The 24,454-nt window shown below is 37.6% G+C and overlaps 1 protein-coding gene across 4 annotated transcripts in view; it reads right to left on the bottom strand.

The window, feature by feature from the left end:
* COPG2 (COPI coat complex subunit gamma 2) overlaps nt 1–24,454 on the bottom strand; it is a 137,686-nt gene that overhangs the window by 105,374 nt on the left and 7,858 nt on the right. For all 4 annotated transcript variants that reach the window (XM_059933369.1, XM_059933371.1, XM_059933372.1 and 1 more), the window contains one exon: nt 13,202–13,281. In XM_059933369.1, the coding sequence (XP_059789352.1) occupies nt 13,202–13,281 (80 nt within the window). The remainder of the gene's footprint in view (nt 1–13,201; nt 13,282–24,454) is intronic.

The raw sequence follows: 24,454 nt of genomic DNA, 5'->3' as shown, positions 1-24,454 counted from the left end.
GGGAGGTTGCTCAAAAGTGGCACCCAATACAGCCCATCCTTTGCACCCCTCACATTTGAACATGTCTTCCATTGAATCTAATCTATTACTGAGTCTTCAAGATGGTAACCATCCACTATTTCTACAAGAGACTGGAAGATGAGTAGAACATGGTACAACCCATACTGCTACAACTCATTTCAAAGCCATAATTGATATTCATCATCTCCTTCCTATAACCACCCATTCTTTATTTCCCTCACTCTTGGCCAGCACTTCATCTCATCTTGGTTATGTGTCTGGTAGGTGACTCAAACCTTTATCCCAAGGGATCTGAGCCCTTTGTTGGATTTACCCTGGTTGGACCGTTGGTTGTTCCCTAGTCCCTAGTCAACATTTTCCCATGCGTGAACACACAAAAATATACTCAAGTGAATACCTTGAATTCTAGATACAGTCCTCTCTGTCACCTTTATATAGAAACAACCCTAGATCTTCATAGGGATCAAGGTCAGTTACCTCTACGAGTATAGCAGCTCCTTTCATTACCTGCTGGTCCACTAGCATGAAGAACACAAAGTGACCCAATAGGAGTCATCATTTCAAGTGTGCAAACTGGCTCACTTCCTGCCCCAGGGTTGCTCTGCTTCTGCAGTGTGGGATGCCTTAGGTTGCCAGCCTGTTACTCAGACATGTAGAATCCAGAAGTGTGGGATGTTTCTGTGCTGGAGACAATCCACACCCACGGGAACCAGGAGTCAATGGGTTAAATGCTTCCCCCTTTTCACCCCTTGAAAACACTGTCCCCTGGGAACCGGGACCTCTAATACACATTTGGGGTGAGAATGGGAAGCATAAATTCTACAAGTGAGTCACTGGGAGCGAGGGTTAGAGGGGCCAGTCCTACTTCCACCTCTTGATTTCTGGACCTGCCTATTCTATTTCTTGGTGACAGTACCATACACTGGCAATCGATTCAATGGATATATGGCATCTTGGAGGAGAATTCCCCAACCTCACAGAGTCCTTCCTCCAACCTACTACCTCAGCTGAGCATTCAATAGGCCATCTCATCATAGCATCAGGCTGTCTGCTCCTAGGTGAAGCACAATAAAACTACTCGTCTCCCTCCTAGTCACGAGCCCACTATCACTCCGCTTTTGCCATAAAATGAATGGCAATGTCATGTAGGATACCATGACAATAAATTAAGAATAACTGTTTATACCACAACTTGGCCCTACTGCAAACCCCTGGTTTATTCTATCTATATTTTATGGTGTTTGGGTAATGCAATTTTAAAAAATTATGTAGTCAAATTTATCAATCCTTTGTATTGCCTTTGGATTTTAGTCATAATTACAAAACTTTTCCCTACACCAACGTTAAAGAGGAATATACTCATGTTTTCTTCTAGTACTTATATGATTTCATTTTTTTAAATTTATACTCCTTATCTTTTTAGAGTTTACTCATGTATATGATGTGAAATACAGATCTAATTTTATCTTTTTCTAAGTGGCTACTCTAATTTTATCTTTTTCTAAGTGGCTACTCAGTTGTCCCAGCAACATGTATTAAAAGTACATGCTTACCCCAGTGATTAGAGATGCCACCTTTGTCATATACTAAATTTCCATGTGTCCTTGGGTCCAATTCTGTACTTTCCATTTGTATCAGAGAATTCTGAAAAATGTAGATCAGCACGGCCGAGTTGACATTTTACGTAGTCATCACACAATTTTACTCCACTGGTCTCTTTGTCTATCCACGTGTCAGTACCACGCTGTTCTAACTGTACAGCCCTTAGTATTTCACTGACTGGTAGAGCTAGTCCTTCCTCACGGTTTTCCCTTTTTCAGTTATTTCCTGGCTATTCTTACATGTTTGTTTTTCCACATGAACTTTAGTATTAACTTTTCTAACTCTGTAATATAACCTGTTGGATTTTTTATTGGGATTGAAATGAATTTATAAATTAATTTAGGGAGGATTAAAATCTTTATAATGTTGAACTGACCTATTCAAAACAGGGGATACCTTTACATCTGTTCAAGTATACTTTGAGCATTTCAGGGCTTCAAATTTTTTCTTCCTAAGTTTTGTGCATTTTTTGTCAAAATTATTCCTAAGTATTCAATCTCTGTTGTTGTTGCAATGGGGTTCTATGCGTGTTGTTTGTTTACATAAAAGCTACTGATTTCTATGTGTTAATTTTATATCCTGCTACCCCACTCAATTCTTCTATTGTTTGAGTTCATTTTATCATTGTCTAGGGTTTCCAGGTATTCTACCACATCATCTAAAAACAGAGAGAGTTTATTTCTTTGTTAATTTACTCTTATGTGTCGAATTGGTTTCTCTTGTCTAACTGCATTGCTTAATACCTCTAGTACAATGTTGAATAGTGGTGACTGTGGTTCTGCTGACTGCTTTGTCTCTTGAGAGTATTCTTTTTTTCTTGTTTTTTCTTAGGCTTCCTAATTTGTTGTTGAAAGCCAAACATCTCGTGTAGGACAGGAGAGATGAAGTAAATTGTTTACATGCCTTGAAGTGGGGACATGTTTCCTCCTGCTAAGCCATTAGCTCAGGGGTTTGAATTAATCTCTTTGGGAGTTGGACTGGGTTTGGTTTCTTGTTGCTCTTGTAACACTCAGTGCTCCACAAGCTTGGCTCCAAATTCCTTTAGTGATATCCTATGTTTAGGTTGAGGGCTGGTGTGACAGAGTATTTTTTTTTTTCAATGATTACCCTCAGCTTTTGGTATTTTCTTCCCCCAGCCCCTCAGAGAGGATTGGTCTCTTGCAGGTTACTTACTTATCCCTCAGTGCAGTGGGCGGGTAGGGATGGGAGGCTGTTCTTTGTTGTTTAATTAAGGCTATCTTAGGCAGGCACCCTGTTCCTGGATCTTAGGGTTGTGGCCTTCACTTCTGCCCCTTCTAGAACTGCAGTTGACTCAGTGCATATTCTTATCACTCCCCCAGGGGTAGAAAGTTTTTCCCCTGTTCCCTTCCCACAATTGCAATGAGTTTTCACCAGGATCTAAAGATGAGTGTGTGTTGCCATTCCTCCTACAGCTTAAGGCTTTTCTTTCAGAGGGGAAACGGAGGAAAAGGATCCAAGGGCAGGTCAATATCCCTGCCAGGGTAGCTGCTATTCCCTGCTCCCAATTCTTTACCCTGAGGGAGATTCTCCCTCAGGACTCTCCCAAATGCTCTATAAGCGCTCGGTTGGGTCCATGGAGAAGAACCAACAAGCCTATAGAGGCTTAGACCGCCCAGCCAATGAATTTTTTATTTTGCATGTTGTACTTTGTCATTTCTAAAATTTTCAGTTGGTTCTTTTTTATATATGTAGTTCTCTGCTGAGAATTTCTACTCTTCTATTCATTTCAAGAGTGTTCACCTTTATGGAGCATGGTTGTATTAGCTGCTTTCAAGTCTTTAATAAACCCAACATCTAGGTAATAACAGGGTTGGCATCTATTGATTATCTTTCCCCTTGAGAATTGGTCAGACTTTCCTGGTTGACTCATTTTGGATTGTATCTGCAGATTCTGAATATTATGTCATGAGACTCTGAGTCCTGTTAAAAGCCTCTGAGGAATGCTGACTTTTGTTTTACCAAGCACTCAAGGCAGTTTCAGATCGCAAGTTCTGTGTGGCCTTCCGTGCATGTCATTTCTCCCACACTCTCTGGCTCTCAAGGACTCCTTTTCCCAGTTCTTCTCACCAGAAATATGAGATTCTCTCAGAGTTTTAGCTCCCTGTGCTACTGCACAATTCTTTGGAAGCGAGCCCTTAAGACAAAGAGATAAAAGAAAGAAAAAAATATACAGTTGACCCGTGAACAATGCAGGGGTTAGGGGTGCCAACCCTCCACACAGTTGAAAATCTGAATATAACTTATATTCAGCTCTCCCTATACATGGTTCCTCAGGATCCATGTGTAAGTGGACCTGCACAGTTCAAAACTCCTGTTGCAAGGGTCAACTGTAACGTGGATTTCCCCCCACTCTTCACATGCCAGGGGCCCCTTTTCTCAGAGACAGGTCTTATCTCAGGGTTTCAGGTGTCTGAAATACTGCTGTCACGTCACAGTAGTGTTCCACAACTAGGACTGGCCTCAAGGCAGGACCAGAAATTAAACAAAAAAACAGTAACAAACAAACAAGGATTCTCCCCCATGCTCTCCAGCTTGCAGGGGTCTTTTCTTTAACTTGTGCTCAGGCTAGAGAGATGGGCTTCTGCCTTTGTTGACTCGTCCCACTGTACAGTTCTCCAATTAGCCTGCTCTTGGGTCAAACGCGGGGTATAAAGAGGAAAAATAAACATGAAACTCACTGTTACCACACTGGTTATTCATTAATTACTGTTTTCTTTCCTCAAATTCACTGTTATTGTTCAGTTTTCAAAGGCCTCAGGTAGTCACTTTCTGTACTTTTGTCCACAGGTTTTTGTTGTGATCATTGGGAGACATGGCCTGCTGTGGCCTTACTCCATCTTGGCCAGAATCAGAAGTACCCTGACTTTCCCTTTTACTCACTGGTGTTCATTTTATTAGGCTTTGGAGAAAGGAGTTTTATGACTTGGCATCATTTTCATGATTTTCTCTCAAATGTTTTCCACAATTTCATTTTAAAAGAGAATAAGTATGAATCCAAATAAATCAGGGCAGTCTGCTTGTCAACTGGACAGGAAAGAGTCAGGATACAGAAAGGTTTCTCAACTCCCATTAAACCCACAGTGATGGTTAATTTTCTGTGTCAACTTCACCGAGTTAAGGGATGCCCAGATAACTGGTAAAGCATTATTTCTGGGTGTGTCTATGAGTGTGCTTCCAGAAGACTGGCATTTGAATCAGTAAGCTGAGTAAAGAAGATCACCCTCACCAATAGGAATGGGCATCATGCAATCCGTTAGGAGCCTGAATAGAATAAAAAGGCAGAGGAAGGGAGTATTTGCTCTCTGCTTGGGCTGGGACATCCATCTTCTCCTGCCCTGGGAAATTAGGACTCCTGGTTCCCAGGCCTTCAGGTCTGGTCTGGAACTATACCACTGGCTTTGCTGGGCCTCCAGTTTAGAGAGAGCAGATTATGGGGCTTAGCCCCCATAACTGCGTGAGCCAATCCTTCATAATAAATCTCTTTCTGTATATCTATATATATCCTATTAGTTCTGTTGTCTGGAGAAACCCAACTAATACACCCATATTTCTCCACTTCTTCATATGTGTGAGTGCTGTCTTGAGATAGAGAAAGACAAATAATCCTTATGATTTCAGCTCCCTTAACTGAAGTGAGAAAATGGATTATCCTGTGCTTAATTCATGAAACAAACTTTTAATGTGTGTCTAATACATGCAAGGCACTTTTCTAAGAATTAATGATACAAAGTCATATATGATATAATTTTTGCTCTCAAGGAACTAACAGTACAGAGGATAGAAAAACATGTAAACAAATCATTACAGTACAATGTACTAAACACTAGAATAGAGGTTAAAACGAAGTATTATAAGAACAGCAGAGGAGACAATGACTAACCTGTCAAGAACAGGAAAATCAATATGTAAAATGATGTTTGAGCTTTGCGGAAAAGGAAATAGGATAAATGCAGGCACAGGGAGAAACATGTACAGTGATACAGGGTATCAAATAGCATGATGAGTTTGGGAAATGGCAAAAGCATTGATGTGAACCCCAGGGAATGCCAATATTTAGGGTGACAGGCAGAATAAAACAGCCTCTTCTGTGGAAGAATAAAATGGAATAATCAGAGATGGGAGGAAATTCAGGACTATGGTTCTGAAAGCCAAATACGGTAGAACTTCAGGGAGTGTTTAACCATATTAAAACTTAGAGAGAGGTCAATTAAAATACAGACTGAAAAATCAGCTTTGGGATTTTGCAATTAAGAGATTACTGGAGGGGCTTCCCTGGTGGCACAGTGGTTGAGAATCTGCCTGCCAATGCAGGGGACACGGGTTCGAGCCCTGGTCTGGGAAGATCCCACATGCCACGGAGCAACTGGGGCCGTGAGCCACAATTACTGAGCCTGCGCGTCTGGAGCCTGTGCTCCGCAACAAGAGAGGCCGCGATAGGCCCGCGCACCGCGATGAAGAGTGGCCCCCGCTTGCCACAACTAGAGAAAGCCCTCGCACAGAAACGAAGACTCAACACAGCCAAAAATAAATAAATTAATTAATTTAAAAAAAAAAAAAGAGATTACTGGAAATCTTTGAGAGAAGTTTCACTACAGTGGTGGCTAAGTCAGATTAGAATAGTATCTCATTTCCTTTCTCGCTCTACACCAAGTCCTGGCAGACATAACGTCAAGGACAGCAGCACCATTCAAGTAGAAAAGCTGTTTCAGGCTTGAATATTTCTTACCAAGTCTGTGGATGGTCTTAGCTTCTTGGTTCCCTTAGGAAGCTAAGTATTATCCTCCCCCTGCCCAAATGCTCACATTATTCCCACAATTGATATCAAAACTGCCTGCCAGACAGCCGTTTCTACAGCCCCTTTATTTCTTCCTAAACCATGGCCTAGGAACTGTTCATTTGATTTTCTGAGACTAGGGATGTAACTAATCACATACTGAAACCCATTCCCCCATGCTACTCCCCATGTGAGTGATGGGTCATTCCTCAGGACTCATTTCCAGAATTCTAAGCAATCTTCAGATGCAGCTTTTCACTGGTGAGTGTCATCAGACAGGGGTAGAACAGTATAACCAGATTGTCAATATACTTGACCATCCTTACACCACTAACTAAATCTCTTCATGTTTTTCTTTTTGTTAACTGAGTTGTAATTTATATACAATAAAAATGCCAGCTTAAGTGTTCAGTTAGATGGCAATTGTGATCACTCATGTAACCTTTACCCAAAATAAAATACTGAACACTTCCATCACCTCAGAAAGTTCCCTCATGCCCACTTCCAGTCAGTCTCCTCCAACCTACCAGACTTCTGGTTTCTGTCACCACAACTGAGTTTTGACTGGTCTTAGAATTTACATAAATAGAATCATCCAGCATGCATTCTTTTGTGACTGTTTTCTTTTGTTCCAACATATTATTTTAGGAATGTATCTGTGTTGTTGCTTGAAACAGCAATTTGTTCCTTTTTATTGCTGAGTAGTGGTCCACTGTATTAAGATAACACAGTTGGTTTAACCATTCTCCTGTTGATGAACTTTTGGGTTGTTTCTGGGTTTAGGGCTATCACAAAGCTGCTATGAAATTCTTATACAGTCTTTTTTGTGGCCAAAGATTTTCATTTTCTTGGGTAAATACTTAGCAGTGGAATTACTGGTCACAGGGTAGGTATATGTTTAACTTTATAAGAAACTGCCAAACTTTTTCTGTGGTGGTTGTATCATTCATTCTACATTCCCACCTACAACGTAGGAGAGCTTCAGCTGTTCCATACACCAAGTTCCATACTTGGTATTGGAGCAGGTTTGTTGATTTTGGTAGTGTCAGGCTTTTCTATTTTAACCATTTTAGTGAGTATGAAAAGGTATCTCACTGAGGTTTCAATCTTCATTTCCTTGATGACTAATAATATTGAGAATATTTCCGTGTGCTTATTGGCTATCTGTATATACTCTTTTGTGGAGTGTCTGCCTTCAGGTTTTCTCAATATGCGTGATTTCTTACCAAGCTAACACAATTGTCTATGTATGTAGAATGGTCATCTAATATATTAGTTTTCTATTCCTGCTACAACAAATGACCACAATTAGTGGCTTAAAACAACAAAAATGTATTTATTATCTTACAGTTTAGTTCTATGGGCTAGAATTCCAACTTAGGTCTCACTGGGCTAAAATCATTGTGTCAGCAGGGCTGCATCCATCTCATAGGCAAAATATATTCACCCTATCCCAAGAGCTCCCCCAAATCAACACATTATAGCATTAACTCAAAGTCCAAAATCTCAGGACTTCTCTGGCAGTCCAGTGGTTAAGACACCATCGTCCAATGCAGGGGGCGCAGGTTCAATCCCTGGTTGGGGAGCTAAGATCCCACGTGCCGTGCGGTGTAGTCAAAAATTAAAAAAAAAAAAAAAGTCCAAAATCTCACCCAACTCAAAAGTCCCAATCTTATCATCAAAAATCATCTAAATCAGGGATGGGTGAGATTGGGTATAATTTATCCTGAGGCAAAATTCCTCTCCATGCATGGACATGTGAAACTAAAAAACAAGTTCCCTGCTCTGAAACACAAAGATGGGACTGCCATAGGATAACACATACAGACGTTCCTGTTCAAAAAGAGAAAATGAAAGGATAAAAAAGAGTTACTGGTCCCAAGCAATTTTGAAATCCAGCCAGGCAAACTGGAAGAGGTTTCAAGTCGTGGCAGAATTCACTATGGTTCTCAGCTCTACCTTATGGGCCTCCGCCCTCTGAGCCATCCTTCCTTTTTATAAAGGGCAGCTTGTGTTTAAAGCTGAGGAGTCTTATCAGCCTGTCTCCTGCCTGTAGAATTTTGGGGCTCTGATAGCCTTCTTTCACTTCACCTCTCTGTTCCTTTCAGTCCAAGCTGGCAGTGTTTCTGCTGGTATAAGATTCTCAAGAGCCTTGTGGGACTACCATACACGTACAGAGACTCACTCCACTAGACAAGAGGCTCCTCCACAGATCTTGCCTAGATAATCCCATCTCTATTTTTGGCTTCTGCTTAGATGCTGAGGGAATCTATGAGTCACACCCTTCATCTCTCAGTGTTTTGTGTGAGTGAATACACTGACCTTTTAATCTTTCTGAGGTTTTAGGAAAAGGCTGTAGAGTAACTGATTTTTTCTCTAGAGAAGGCTTTCCCAACACACATGTCTTGATTTTAGCATCCTTTGACATTTTGGTAGGCTGACAATTTCCAAAATCAACAACTCCTGGTTTATTTTTGTTTTGTTTTTGAGGTGTAATTGACATACAACATTATATTAGTTTCAGGTGTACAACCTAACGATTTGGTATTTATCAAGATCTCCTGGTTCATGTTTAACAGGTCTCTCCTCAATTTATTACCCTACAAGTGGCAAAAAGAAACCAAGCCACACCTCAACATTCTGCTTGGAAATCTCAGTTAAATATCCAAATTCATTGCTTACAAGCCCTGCTTTCCACCTAACTGCAGGATACAATGCCACTAAGCTTTCTGCCACAATATAACAAGGATCCCCTTCCCTCCAGTTTCTAATACCTTTCTCATTTTCTTCTGAGCCCTCACCAGCAACACCTTTAATGTCCATATTTCTATCAACAGTCTGTTCACAATGCTATATGATAAATGTTTTCTCTATCCTGCTCCTCACTTCCTTCTGAGTCTAGCAGAGTCATTAACGCCCATATTTCTACTAACAGTTTGTTCCAGGCAGCGTAGGCTTTTTCTATCATGTTCCCCAAAACTCTTCCAGCACCTGCTCACTGCCCAATTACAAAGCCACTTCCAAATGTTTAGGTATTTGTTAAAGCAGCACCCCACTTCCGGGTACCAAAGTCTCTATTAGTTTTTTTTTCTAGTTTTGAGATATAAGTGACATATAACATTGCATAACTTTACAGTATACAATGTATTGATTTGATACACTTAAATACTGCAAAAATCTGTTAGTTTTCTATTGCTGCTGTAACAAATTACCACAAACTTAGAGGCTTAAGACAACATTCACTTCTTTACCTTACAGTTCTGTAAGGTGAGGTCCAACACAGGTCTCACTGGGCTAAAATCAAGGTGTCAGCAGCATGGCATTCCTTTCTGGAGGCTGTAGGAGTAAATCCATTTCCTTGCTTTTTCCAGCTTCTAGATGTCACCCATATTCCTTGGCTTATGGCCCCCTTCCACCGTCTCCAAATCCAGCAACAACAGTGCATCCCTCTGACCCGGCTTCCATCGTCACATCTCTTTACTGACCCTTTTCTTCTGCCTCCCTCTTCTACTTTTAAGGACCCTTATCCTTATATTGGGCCCACCTGGATAATCCAGGATACTCTCCCTATCTGCTGATTAGCAACTTTAATTCCCCTTTGCCATGTAATGTAACATATTCACAGGTCCTAGGAATTAGGACAGGGATATCTTGGGGGTGGAGGGGGCATTATTCTGCCTACTACATCTACTAATCACTTAAAACGAACGAGAAGCAAACCATAATTCAAAGCGGCCTAACAGGACTCAGATGGAAGTATTAACAGCTAAACAAAGGAACGAAAAACCCTCAATCAACAGTTGATTAATCTACTTTTAATTTTTCCAATATTTAGTGAATCTAGCAATCTAAGTGAAGATTGTTTTGTTTTGTATTTGTGCCACACACTGTTAGCTGACTAATCCAATACCCATTTTTAATCCCTTCTCCCAAGCCTGCCCCTTGGGCTATAAAAGCTATATACTCACTTTCCTGGCCTCCTAAGGTTAGTCATAACGCAGCTGTGCCAAATAAAATCTAAAAATTGCCTTGGGAAAAGCTTTTGCATACCTGATAAAAGGGGCAGACGGCGCTGGCTCTCTCTGGCCCCCTTCCCGGTACCCCTCCCACCTTGAATGGTGCACTGCCAGTAATTCAGGCATCTTATTTTGCAATAATGTGAGGATGTCCCAAAGAATTTAAGAGACACCAGCCCTGCCACTATTGAACTACTGAACCAACACCAGCTACTCTGTGCTTATTTTGTTTGTTTACTATTTAATTCTGGCTTTGTGTCATTTTCAGCTGAAAGCTTTACTAATATTATGAAACTACATTCAACGCAACTGCTGGTTAAACGTAAGTACCCTCCTCCAAAATTTATTTTCTTGTACAAATACCAGATTCACTTGAATGAGTTATAATTAGTAACTATTAACAACTATATATTAATAACTGTTAATAACTATTTTCTAAATAACATTTGTTATATATCTTAGGACTCTGAATTATACATACTCATTCTAGGACACTTGGAAATTATCAAAACTTTAAAGAAATAAATAGCCACAATTCCAAACACCCAGAGATAACTTACTGGTAATATATCAGTGTATAGCCAATCATATATTTTTATATACATACTTAGAGTATTTTTAAAAGAGACTACAGGGAATACACAGACTTGAATCCAACTTTCATTTAGCACTTTATTGAAGACTTTTCCATATCATTAAAGATGTCTCAAAAATATATTCAAAAAATTAAAATATTTCATAATATGACTATAACATGATTAATTAGATCATTTTTAACAATGTCATTCAAGTTGTTTTTTCCTTTTTGCTAGTGTAAACAGTGTTGCAATAAGCATCATTGTATATAAGTATTTCTGTGCTATCTCTGATTGTTTTCTGTGGATAATTCCATAGATGTGGAATTACTGGATCAAAGGGATAAACCCTTTCAAACATTCAACAAATGCTGCCACACTGCTTTCTAGAAAAACTGAATCAATTTATTATTCTACCTCCTGTATACAAGAATATCAATATCCCTTACAAGTACTGACTGCCTTTTTTCTTTTTTGCCAATTTGATTGGCAAAATATTATAATTTTCCAAAATTTATAAAGAACTCATAAACTCAATAGCAAAAAAAAAATCTGATTTAAAATGGGCAGATGTGTTGGGCTTCCCTGGTGGCGCAGTGGTTGAGACTCTGCCTGCCAATGCAGGGGACACGGGTTCGAGCCCTGGTCTGGGAGGATCCCACATGCCGCGGAGCGACTAAGCCCGTGAGCCACAATTGCTGAGCCTGCGCGTCTGGAGCCTGTGCTCCGCAACGGGAGAGGCCACGATAGTGAGAGGCCCGCGCACCGCGATGAAGAGTGGCCCCCACTTGCCGCAACTAGAGAAAGCTCTCACACAGAAACGAAGACCCAACACAGCCATAAATAAATAAATAAATAAAATTTAAAAAAAAAAAAAAAATGGGCAGATGTGAACAGACATTTTTCCAAAGAAGACATACAGATGGCCAACAAGTACATGAGAAGATGCTCTACATCATTAATCATCAGGAAAATGTAAATCAAAACCACAATGAGCTATCACCTCACACCTCTTAGAATGGCTACTATCAAAAAGATAGAAACAGCAAGTGTTGTTTAGGACATGAAGAAAAGGGAACCCTCTGCACTGTTGGCAGGAATGTAAATTGGTACAGCCACTATGGAAAACAGTATGGAGGTTCCTCAAAATATTAAAATAGAACTACCATGTGATCCAGCAATTCCATTTCTGGGTATTTATCTGAAGAAAACATTAACATTAATTCAAAAAGATATATGCACTCCCATGTTCACTGCAGCATTATTTACATTAGCCAAGATATGGAAACAACCTAAGTGTCCATCAACAGTTGAATGGATAAAGAAATTGTTGTACATATATGCATTGGAATATTATTTGGCCGTTAAAGAAGCATGAAATCTTGACATTTGTGACAACATGTATGGACCTTGAGAGCATTATGCTAAGTGAAATAAGTCAGACAGAGAAAGACAAATACCATATGATCTCTCTTATATGTGGAATCTAAATAAATAAATACATACATAAAACCAGGCTCATACATACACAGATACAGAGATCAGATTAGTGGTTTGCCAGAGGCAGGGACTGGGGGAGTGGGAGAAATGGGGGAGCTGTTTCGGGGTTTTTTTTTTTTTTTAGTTTAAATAAATTGAACTTAAAAAGCACAAAAAACAAAACAAAAAAATATTGTAACTCATTCTTGAATTTTTAATTACATTTTTTGGTTACTAGTGAGAATGACTATTTAAAGATATTTAGACCCTTTATACTGATTATTTTATGAAGTATCACTCGGAGTTTTTTTGAAGTATAAGAGTTCTTTATATATTATAGATGTTAGCCTTTTGATGTACTTGTTATATTTTTTTCATAAATCAACTATACTCTAATATAAAATAAAAATTTTTTAAATAAATATTTTATTTCAATGTATCATTTACTTTTTAGTTTTGTTTATATATTTTTATGACATTCTAAAATGTAATCAAATCTATTAGTATTATCCTTTGTGACTTCTCAGCTTTATTAGACAGAGATGGTTTTCACATGACAACCACATTTTAGAAAAGAATGCTTTAAGACATTATGTTCTTTTAAATTCCTATTGGCTTTCTTACAGTCAAAAAGTAAAATTAACAGAAACAGAACAACAAATACTCCACTAAATATGTAAGTATTGCATCCTAGGTTTTAACTATTCACATACCTGCTTGTGACAATTATGACATCCTCAGAGATGGTAGCCATTTCTTTGATAGTAAGGTAGCACATTCTTCTCAATGTTTGCTGAAAAATTATTTATAAAAGGCAACAGGTTATTCATAAGGAAATGGTTTTTTAAACTGTTTGAAGTGAGGACCCCAAGTAAATATATTTAGAAAGCTATTCTTAAAAAGATTCTCATCTACCCAAAAAGTCCTTTTAAAAGTGCCTGGATGAGGGGACTTCCTTGGTGGTCCAGCAGTTAAGACTCCTCACACCCAATGCAGGGGCCCGGGTCTAATCCCTGGTCAGGGAACTAAGATCCTGCATGCCGCAAGGCATGGCCAAGGAAAAAAAGAAAACAAAAAAAAGGCCTGGATGAGAAAATATTCAAAATTCTAGTATTTCCTAAACACAAGTAATTGATGCACTAACAGTAGAAAACACCTAGATGAAAATTCAAAAATTCAGTTAATTATATGGGTCTTTATACAGAAAGACCCAAACTGTGACTCTGACAATGTGAGTCCAAAGACAGGTTTTTCAAAGTGCTAAAGGCTTGTCCTAGAAAATGTATTTTTTAAATTCTTTAAAAATATATACAGAGAGACATGCAGACTCTGTGTTTTCCTCAGTTCAGCATATTTTTCCTTAAGGTATTTGTGGTTGTACAACTACTATTTTCAATTATCAAGATTTCTAGATGGACACCTGGATCCAAAAGAAGTGTTAAATAAAGTTTCGCCCACCCTTTCTCCTCACCTGGATCTCTGATTTTATTCATAAACACTCATACTCAATGCTCAAAGCCTTGGTTCCTCTAGCCTGTCTAGCCTCATTCTCTACCAAGTAACTTCAAATTTCTTATAAGTAGTGAAACTCAAATACATCAGACCCAGCTCCAGAGTCCAAGCTGTACAAAGGATCTGTTGGAGACTACTGAGCCTATTAAGGAACAGGCAGAACAGAGTGAGGATTCTCATGGTGATTAAACACAGAAAAAAATCACCCCAGAATAAGAAAGGCAGCATGGGGCAGATAATGAGGCATATCACATCCATATGAAGCTACTATGAGAAGCAAAAAAATGACAATCAAAACTTCAGAGCAGAAGAAAATTTACACTCCCCCCTAAATAAAAATCTACCATGAAGCAGAATAAAACTGGAGATCCGGGGCTTCCCTGGTGGCGCAGTGGTTGAGAGTCTGCCTGCTGATGCGGGGGACACGGGTTCGGGCCCTGGTCTGGGAGGATCCCACATGCCGCGGAGCGGTTGGGCCCGTGAGCCACAGCTGCTGGGCCTGAGCGTCTGGAGCCTGTGCTCCGCAACGGGAGAGGCCGCGATGGTGAGAGGCCCGCGCACTGCGGTGAAGAGTGGCCCCCGCTCGCCGCGACTGGAGAAAGCCCTCGCACAGAAACAAGGACCCAACACAGCCAAAAATAAAAAAAAAAAATAAATAATAAATTAAAAAATTAAAAAAAAAAAAACTGGAGATCCAAAAAAATTTAGCTAAAGCACAAAAAATGGAGGCTCAACACTGTTAGTCATTGGGGAAATACAAATTAAAACCACATTTCATATACCACCTCACACCCACCAAATTGGCTAAAATTAAAAAGAGTGACAATGTAGTGTTGACAAAGATGTGTTTTTAACAACTATACTGCCTAAACAAATACACAGAAATGCTGAATAAAACAGGAACAAAAAATTTTAATACGTAGCCAAGGGAAAATGAAGGGAAATTCACAGGTGCCAAAAATGGAAAAACACACAACTCATAGCCACAGAAGTACAAGCCCAGGGTCTTGCACAGGATAAAGTATCTAAAGTCTACAAAAGATGGGATTCTAAAAGGTATATTCTTCAGGCACAGGGAAAATTATTCTAGATAATAACTCAGAAATACAGTAAGGAATGAAGAGTAAAAAAAAAAAGAAAGCGGTAAACAGTAACAAGACAGAGTGGTATTGGCGTAAGAATGGACAAATTTATCAATGGAACAGAAAAGACAACCCAGAAATATACCCACATAAATATAGTAAACTGATCTTTGACAAAGGAGCAAAGGCAATACAATGGAGGAAAGACAGTCTCCTCAACAAATGGTGCCAGAACAACTGGATATCCGCATGCCAAAAAGATGAATCTAGACACAGACCTTACACTCTTCACAAAAATTAACTCAAAATCGACCACAGACCTAAATGTAAAATGCAAAACTATAAAATTCCTAGGAGAAAACTTAGATGATGATGAGTATGGTGATGACTTTTTAGATACAACACCAAAGGCATAATCCATGAAAGAAATAATTGATAAGTCAGCCTTTATTACAATTAAAAACTTCTGCTCTGCAAAAGACAATGTCAAGAGGATGAGAAGATAACACAGACTGGGAAAAATATTTACAGAACACATAACTGAGAAAGGACTGTTATCCAAAATACACCAAGAAAAACCCCCCAAAAAACAAAAAAAAACCTCTTAAAAGTCAAAAATAAGAAAAACAACCTAATTTTAAAATGGGCCAAAGACCTTAACAGATACCTCCCTTAAGAAGAAAAACAGAAGGCAAATAAGTATATGAAAAGATGCTCCTCATTATATGTCATCAGGGAAAGGCAAATTAAAACAGCAAGATACCACTACACTCCTGACAGAATGGTCAAAATCAGGAACACTAACAACACCAAATGCTGATGAGGATGTGGAGCAACAGGAACTCTCATTCGTTGTTGCTGGGAAATAAAAATGGTACAGCCTCCTTAGAAGATAGTTTGACCATTTCTTACAAAACCAAACATACTCTGAACATGCAATCCAGCAACTGTGCCCTTTGATATTTACCCAAAGGAGTTGAAAACTTATGTCCACACAAAAACCTACATACAGCTGTTTATACCAGCTTTACTCATAATTGCCAAACTTGGAAGCAACAAAGATATCCTTTAGTAGGGGAATGGATAAACTATGGTACATCCAGACAACAGAATATTATTTAGTACTAACAGGAAATGAGCTATCAAGCCATGAAAAAACACGGAGGAAACTTAAATGCATATTACTAACTGAAAGAAGTCAATATGAAAACGCTACATGCTGTATGATTCCAACTATACGACACTCTGGAAAAGACAAAGCTATGGAGACAGTAAAAAGACCCGTGGTTGACAGGGGTTGGGGGAGGGAGGGAGTTAGGGATAAACAGGCAGAGTACAGAGGATTTTTAGGACAGTGAAAATGCTCTGTATGATATTTTAATGATGGATACATGTCATATACATTTGTCCAAACTCACAGAATGTACACCACCAAGAGTGAATGTAAACTACGGACTCTGGGTTATAATGATGTGTCAATGTAGGTTCATCAATTGTAACAAATGTACAACCCTGGTGGGGATGTTGATAATAGGGGAGTCTATGCATGTGTGGGTAAAATCTCTGTACCTTTCTCTTAATTTTGCTATGAACCTAAAACTTCTCAAAAAAACACAGTCTTTTTTAAAAAAGTGGTAAAGACATGGGTAAATCTCAATAACAACAAAAATCGCACAAAAATAATGTATGATATATAAATATATGTATATGTATATGTAAATGTTTGTGCGTGTGTGTGTGTGTGTGTGTGTGTATATATATATATATATATACACACACACACACACACACACATGCAGATTACAGATGGTCCCCAACTTCAATGGTTCAACTTATGATTTTTCAACTTTACGATGGTGCAAAAGTGATAAGCATTCAGTAGAAACCATACGTCGAATTCTGAATTTTAATCTTTTCCCCATCTAGCAATATGCTGTACAATACTGTCTCGTGATGCTGGGCAGCGGCACTTAGCTGCAGCTTCCAGTCAGCTATGCAATCACAAAGGTAAACAACTGATACACTTACAACCATTCTGTACCCATACAACCATTCTGTTTTTCACTTTCAGTATTCAATAAATTATATAAGATATTCAACATGTTATTATAAAATAGGCTTTGTGTTAGATGATTTTGCCCAATTATAGGCTACTGTAAGTGTTCTGAACACGTTTAAGGTAGGTTAGGCTAAGCTATGATGTTTGGTAGGTTAGATGTATTAAATGTACTTTTGACTTATGATATTTTCAACTTACAACGGGTTTATTAGAACAACTTATGATGGATTTATCAGAGCTGTTTTAGTGTCATTGTCTGCTAATTCCATCATCTTTATCATTTCTGGGCTTGTGCCTGTTGATCCATTTTTCTCCTGGTCTGGATAATATTTTCCTGCTTCTCTGCATACCTGGTAATTTTTTATTGAATGCTGTACATTATGAAGCTTATGTTGTTAGGAGCTGGATTTTGTTGAATTCTTTTATATAGTGTTGCACTTTACTCTGTCATGAGGTTAAGTTACCTGGGATCAGTTTTTCACTTTTGAGACTTGTGTATAAGTTTTTTAAAGCCTTAGTCTAAGGCTAATATATTCCCATTACTAGGGTGTACCTTTCTGAGAACTATACAAGATGACAAGGTCTTCCCACTCTCACTGGTAGGAATATGAATTATTCTCAGCACTGTGTCCTGGTGATTCTTTCTTTGGCCTTAGGTAGCTTTCCTTTTACGTATGCACAGGCCAGTTCTTATCTAAAGATTCAAGGGGAGACCCTCAGCAGATTGCTGGAACTATCTCTTTCCTTTCTTTCTTTCTTCCCTCCTTCCCTCTCCCCACACCTCCTTCATCTCTAGTACTCTGCCCTACAAGTTTAAGATTTCTTGGCTTTCCCAAACTCCATCTGTTTTCTCGGCTCAGAGATATAGGTAGGCTCCTTTTCAGTATGCCCTCCCTAATCTGAGAACTGTAATCTGCCCCTAGGAAATGAACTAGCACAACCCTAGGTTTTTCTCTTTCTTCAGATCATAATCCTGGAATGCTTGTTAATCTAATTTCTGAAAAAATACTATGTAATATATATATATATATATATATGTATTTTTTTCTAGGTATTTATGGTAGCAGGATAAATCTAGCCCCTTTACTTCATCATGGCTGGAAACAGAACAGAAATGTGTTCTTTTGTTTTTTTGGCCTTGTGCCTTGCAGGATCCTTTTTCCCTGACCAGGGATTGAACCTGCGTCCTCAGCAGTAAAAGCATGGAGTCCTAATCACTGGACTGCTGAGGAATTTCCATAAATGTGTTCTTAATATCAAAAAATATGGTGAATTATCTAGTTACTCTTTTATTATTGATTTCCAACACTAATCCAATGTAATTAGAGAACATAAGATACACAATTTCATTCATTTGAAATTTGTTGCATATTGTTTTATGGCTCAGTATATAGTCAATTTCTGTAAATGTTCTTTATGTTGTTTATTTACATTTAATGCGACAATGATGTATTTGGGTCTATATCTACCATCTTATTATATAATTTATGTTTGTCCTGCTTGATCTATCTTTCTTTTCTTTTCCTTCTTCTGGCTTGATTTTTTAGCATGTGTGTGTGTGTGTGTTGTGTTTTTTGTTTGTTTGTTTTGCACAATTAAGTGCACAGTTTGGAAGAGAAAAACAATAGAGAAAAGTCAATGAGACAAAAAGCTGGTTCTGTGAAGAGATCAATATTTATAAACCTCTAGACAAACTTCGCAGGAATAAAAGAGAGAAGATAAAATTTACCAATATCAAAGTGAAAAAAGAGATATCACTACAGATCCTCAAACATTAAAAGAATAAGGAGATATTACGAACAGGTTTATGCCAATGAAGTTCAACAATTTAAATGAAATGGACAAATTCCTTGAAATACACAAACTACCAGAGATGACTCAAGAAGACAAATAATCTGAATAGCAGCATATCTATTTCCTTTTAAAGTAGTTAATTATCAAAAACCTTCCTACAATAAAGATGGTTTCAATAGTGAACTCCATCAAACATTTCAGGAAAAATTAATAATGATTCTCCAAAAACTCTTCCAGAGAGCAGAAGACGAAGAAACACTTCTCAATTCATTTTATGAAGCCAGCATTACCCAAATACAAAACCCAAGAAAAAACTATACATAAATATATTTCATGACCACAGACTCAAAATCCATAACAAATTTTAACAAACAGAAAACAAAGATTTTATATTTTCCAGGAAAATAAATGCATCTCACCATATTAATATACTAAAAAAGAAAAACCACAATAATTCAATGGATACAGAAAAGACATTTGACCAAATTCAATACCCATTTACGGAAAAAAAAAAAATCTCCCAGCAAACTAGGAATAGAAAGGAAATTCCTCAACCTGATAAAGGTCACTTATGAAAAACTTGGAGCCAGCATCACATTTAATGGTGAAAGATTAAATACCTTCCCTCTAAGATCAGGAACAAAGCAAGGATGTCCTCTACCATCACTTCTATTCACACTATACAATAGTGCAAGAAGACAAAAAGGTAAGATAAACAAATAAAAAGCATACAGACTGAAAAAAGTAAATCCTAAGGAATCTCCCAAAATACTCCTAGAAGTAATAAATAAATTTAACAAGATCACAGGAAACAGGTCAATGTACAAAAATCAATTTAATCTCTATAGACTACCTACAAACAATACAAATGCAATAGTATAAAAAATGTTAACTGCTTCAGGGATAAAGTTCACAAAATATGTATAAGACTTGTATGTTGAAAGCTACAATACTGCTGACAGAAATTAGAGACCTGAATAAAGGGAAATATATACCATGTCTATGGAGTAGAAAACTCAATAATGTTATAATGTCAATTCTCCTCAAATTGATCTTTTTTTTTTTAATTTTCTTGAAGTATAGTTGAACATATTGATCTTTAGAGTCAAAGCAATCACCATCAACATTCCAGCAGGCCTTTTTTGATAGAAATGGACAAGTTGATTCTAAAATGCATAGAGGAATGCAAAGAACTTAGAAGAGCCAAAACAACTTTGAAAAAGAAAAAAATAATAATAAAATAGGAAAACATGCACTACCTGATTTAAAACTTACTATAAAGCTACAGTAATCAAGACAGTGTGATACTGGAATAAGAACAGATATATATATCAATAAAAAAAATAGAATGTTCCAATGTGCCATTGTAACGCAATCATCATTATTTCTTCCTCCTCCTCCTCCCTCCATACTGATATTCAATTATTCCAGTAGAATTTGATGAGAAAAGAAAGGAGGAGGAAAAGGAGCGGGTGGTAGAGGAAGAGGAAGGAGATGAAAAGAAATTCAACCCTCACTTTATATCATGTACAAAAATTAACTCAAAATGATCCTAAAGCAATTTAAGACACAAAATCTAAAAAATGCCTAGGGAAAAAGCAGAGGAGAAAATCTCTGTGACCTTGGGTTAGGCAAAGATTTCTATAATACACATCAAAAGCACAATCCATAACAGGAAAAAAAACCCTGATAGGGCTTCCCTGGTGGCGCAGTGGTTGAGAGTCCGCCCGCCAATGCAGGGCACACGGGTTCGAGCCCTGGTCTGGGAAGATCCCACATGCCACGGAGCAACTAGGCCCGTGAGCCACAACTACTGAGCCTGCGCGTCTGGAGCCCGTGCTCCGCAACAAGATGAGGCCGCGATAGTGAGAGGCCCGCGCACCGCGATGAAGAGTGGCCCCCGCTTGCCGCAACTAGAGAAAGCCCTCGCACAGAAACAAAGACCCAACACAGCCATAAATAAATAAATAAATAAATAAACTGGGGGAAAAAAAAAAAAAAAACCCTGATAAACTGGACTTCATCAAAATTAAAAACTTCTGCTCTTTTAAAGACTAAGGAAGTGAAAAAACAAGACACAGACTAGGAGAAAATATTTGGGAAACATCTGATAAACAACTTCTATCCAGAATACATTAAGACCGTCAAAACTCAATAATAAGGAAATATACAACCAAATTATTAAAAATGGGCAAAAGATATGAACAGATCCTTCATCATGGAAGATATATAGAAGGCAACAAAAGCACATAAAAAGATTTTGAGATAATTAGTCATTAGGGAAATGCAAATTAAAACTACAAAGAGATACCACTACATATGTATTAGAATGACTAAAATTAAAAAACAAACAAACAAACAAAAAACATATAATACCAAGTGCCGGCCAGAATGCAGAGCTACTAGAAGCTTCATACAGTAATGGAGGGAATGGTACTGTCACTTTGGAAAATGCGTTGGCAGTTTCTTACAAAGTTAAACATACATACACCTATCATATGACCCAGCAATTCCACTCCTAGGTATTTACCCAAGAGAAATAAAAACTTACATTTAAAAACTTATACATGAATGTTTATAGCAACATTATTCATAACCACCAAAAAATGGTAACAACCAAATGCTCTTCAGCTAACGAACAAATAAACTGAGGTACATCCATACAACAAATTACTACAATGAAATAAAAAGGAGTAAACTGACACAAAAAATAACATGGAAAAATCTCAAATGAATTATGCTAAGTGCCTGAAAAGAAGACTCAAAAGGCTTCATATAGTATGATATCATTCTTATGACTTCCTGGAAAGGCAAAACTATAAGGAAAGAAAAGAGATTATTGGTTTCCTGGGCCTGAGGATGCGAGGAATAGATCATATAGTAGGGAACTTTTTGGAGTGATGGAAATGTTCTAAATCTTGACTGCAGTGATGATAATACTACTGTATGCATTTGTCAAAACTCGTAAAACTATACCCTAAAAAGGGTGAATTTTACCATTTGTATATTATACTTAAAAAAAAAAAAAAAAAGAATGCAGTGGTGAGTGAATGAAAAGGCAAGCCACAGACTGGGATCTGGGAAGGAGAAAATATTTACAAAACACCTATCTGATGAAGGTCTTGTATTCAGAAAATTTAAAAAGCACCTACAACTCAATAAGCAGAAGATAAACAACCTGATTTTTTTTAAAAAAAAAGGTAAAAGATTTCAACAGACACTTCACCAAAGTAGATAAACGGATGGCCAATAAGCATATATTTGCTTAATACATGCTTAATACATTCATCATTCAGGAAATGCAAACCCAAGAATTCCACTTCTAGATACTAACCAAAGAAAATGAAAACATAGGTCCACACAAAGACTTGTACTTGAATATTTTTAGCAGCTTTGTTTATAATATCTATAAACTGGAAACAACCCAAATATCCATTAACTTGTGAATGGATAAATAAAGACTACCTCCATACAATGGAATACTACTCAGCAATAAAAATGAACAAACTACTGATACATACAAAAATTTGGATCAATCTCAAAAGCTAAGGGAAAGAAACAAGACATAAAAGTCATAAATGACTATATACTATATTATTAAATCTAAATGAAATTCTAGAAAATGCAAAACTATGTTGTCAGGAAGTAAATCAGTGATTGCCAGGTGCTAGGGGTTGAGGGAGGAGATAGACAACTAAGAAATATGGGGGCACATTCTGGGGTGATGAAAAGTTTCTGTATCATGACTGTGGTAATTGTTCCATGACTCTATACACTGGTCAAAACACAACTGTACACTTAATCGGTGAATTTTATTGTATATTTAAGCTGATTTTTAAAATTAAAAAAACAAAGCAGATTTTTTAAAGGCTAAAATAAAGTTATAAACCTATAAATCAATAGAAGGAATATAAATAAGCAAAGAATATAAACAGACAATTCACAGAGGAGGAAAAGTAAAATGGCCACTAACTATACAAAAAGTTTCAATTTCAGCAGTGATATGGTAATGCAAATTAAAACCACAAAGAGATGCCATATCACCTTCTTGTGAATGGCAAATATTTAGATCAGATAATAAGAAATTATTATTTGGAGCAGGTAAGGATTTGGAAGCAAATCAGTGTAAATTAGTACAACCCTTTAAGATCAATTTGGCAAGATCGTATAAATAGCATTGCCTAGAAATTCCACTTAGAGGTATCTACCCCAGAAAAATTCTCTATGTGCACAAGAAGACATGTACATAAACATTATGTGTAATGTCATTTGTAATAGCAAAAAAGTAGAAGCAACTTACAGATCTACCAGTGGGAGAATGGATAAATAAATAAGAATACTGTATATTCACATACTGGGATTCCATACAGCAGTAAAACAGAATAAAGTAAAAGTACTTGTAGCAAGAGGGCAGACCTCAAAAATATATTAATTTTTTAAATTGCAAAATAATATGAAGATGACATCATTCATATTATATTTTAAAATACTAAGTATAGATTATGGATACAAACAGATATAATATATAAACATAGGAGGATACCAATCTCAAAATAATAATTACCCTCTGGTAAAGGAAGGCTGGGAAAGGAAGGAGCTCCACATGCTGCTGGCAAAACCCCCTCATCTTCCCCGCAAAAATTCATATCCTCAATTCCATATTCTGCCTAAGGGACCATCCAAACAAATCACATCATGCTGTACATGGTTACTAAACCTCAGTCACTACAAAAAAAAATAAAATATCCTGGTCATTACTCATCTCCTGGACACTGGATAAGCACCTAATCTGACTCCATCTTCCATCCCTCCACAAATTCCAAACCCGTTCAATCAGGTTCTCTAGCATTTTCAACAGCAAAACCCCTTATATCCTTAAACTCTTCTCTAAACATTCCCATCTTTTCTCTGAGACCTGGCTCTCCCCTGAGGATTCGCCTGCAGCCCTCTCAAATGGTGGCCATTTCTCCCTCGTGCCAACAGACCAACAGGTAGGGAAGCTGTTCAAGTTGATCCTCATTGCCTCTGCAAAATCACTGCACTGACTTCTTTCACTGTACCTCTTTCATCCCTAAAAACTCTGGCTTTAAAGCTTATGCCATTAAAAAAAAAAAAAAAAAAAAAAGCTTATGCCATTAGACTGCAGCACTTGCCACCACTGCTGGTTGCATATATAGACCCTAGGTTACTTCCCTTATTTAAAAAAAAAAATTAGTACTTTGTTTACTATCACTATTTCCAATAAAACCCCAGTAATAATTGTTGGTGATTTTAATATCCATACAGACAGAATTTCTAAAACTCTGAATACTCCATGGAATTGACCTCTTCTTCTCCAACGATCCTGTCCTCCTTCCTATTGCAATTACCCGCTTCCATTGTCACAGCCTATATCAATAACAGTACCCCTTTTGTATTTCATTTCCAAGCATTCGCTGTCCAACCACCACTCCTGACTCAACTCTTTTGCTCCACCATGACCTACAAGCCATTGATTCCATCAACTCTTTACTGTCCCA

The sequence above is a fragment of the Balaenoptera ricei genome, chromosome 9 (assembly GCF_028023285.1).
Source record: "Balaenoptera ricei isolate mBalRic1 chromosome 9, mBalRic1.hap2, whole genome shotgun sequence".
Classification (NCBI taxonomy): domain Eukaryota; kingdom Metazoa; phylum Chordata; class Mammalia; order Artiodactyla; family Balaenopteridae; genus Balaenoptera; species Balaenoptera ricei.
Note: the sequence above shows the minus strand (reverse complement) of the source record. Positions and strands in the feature narration are given on the sequence as shown.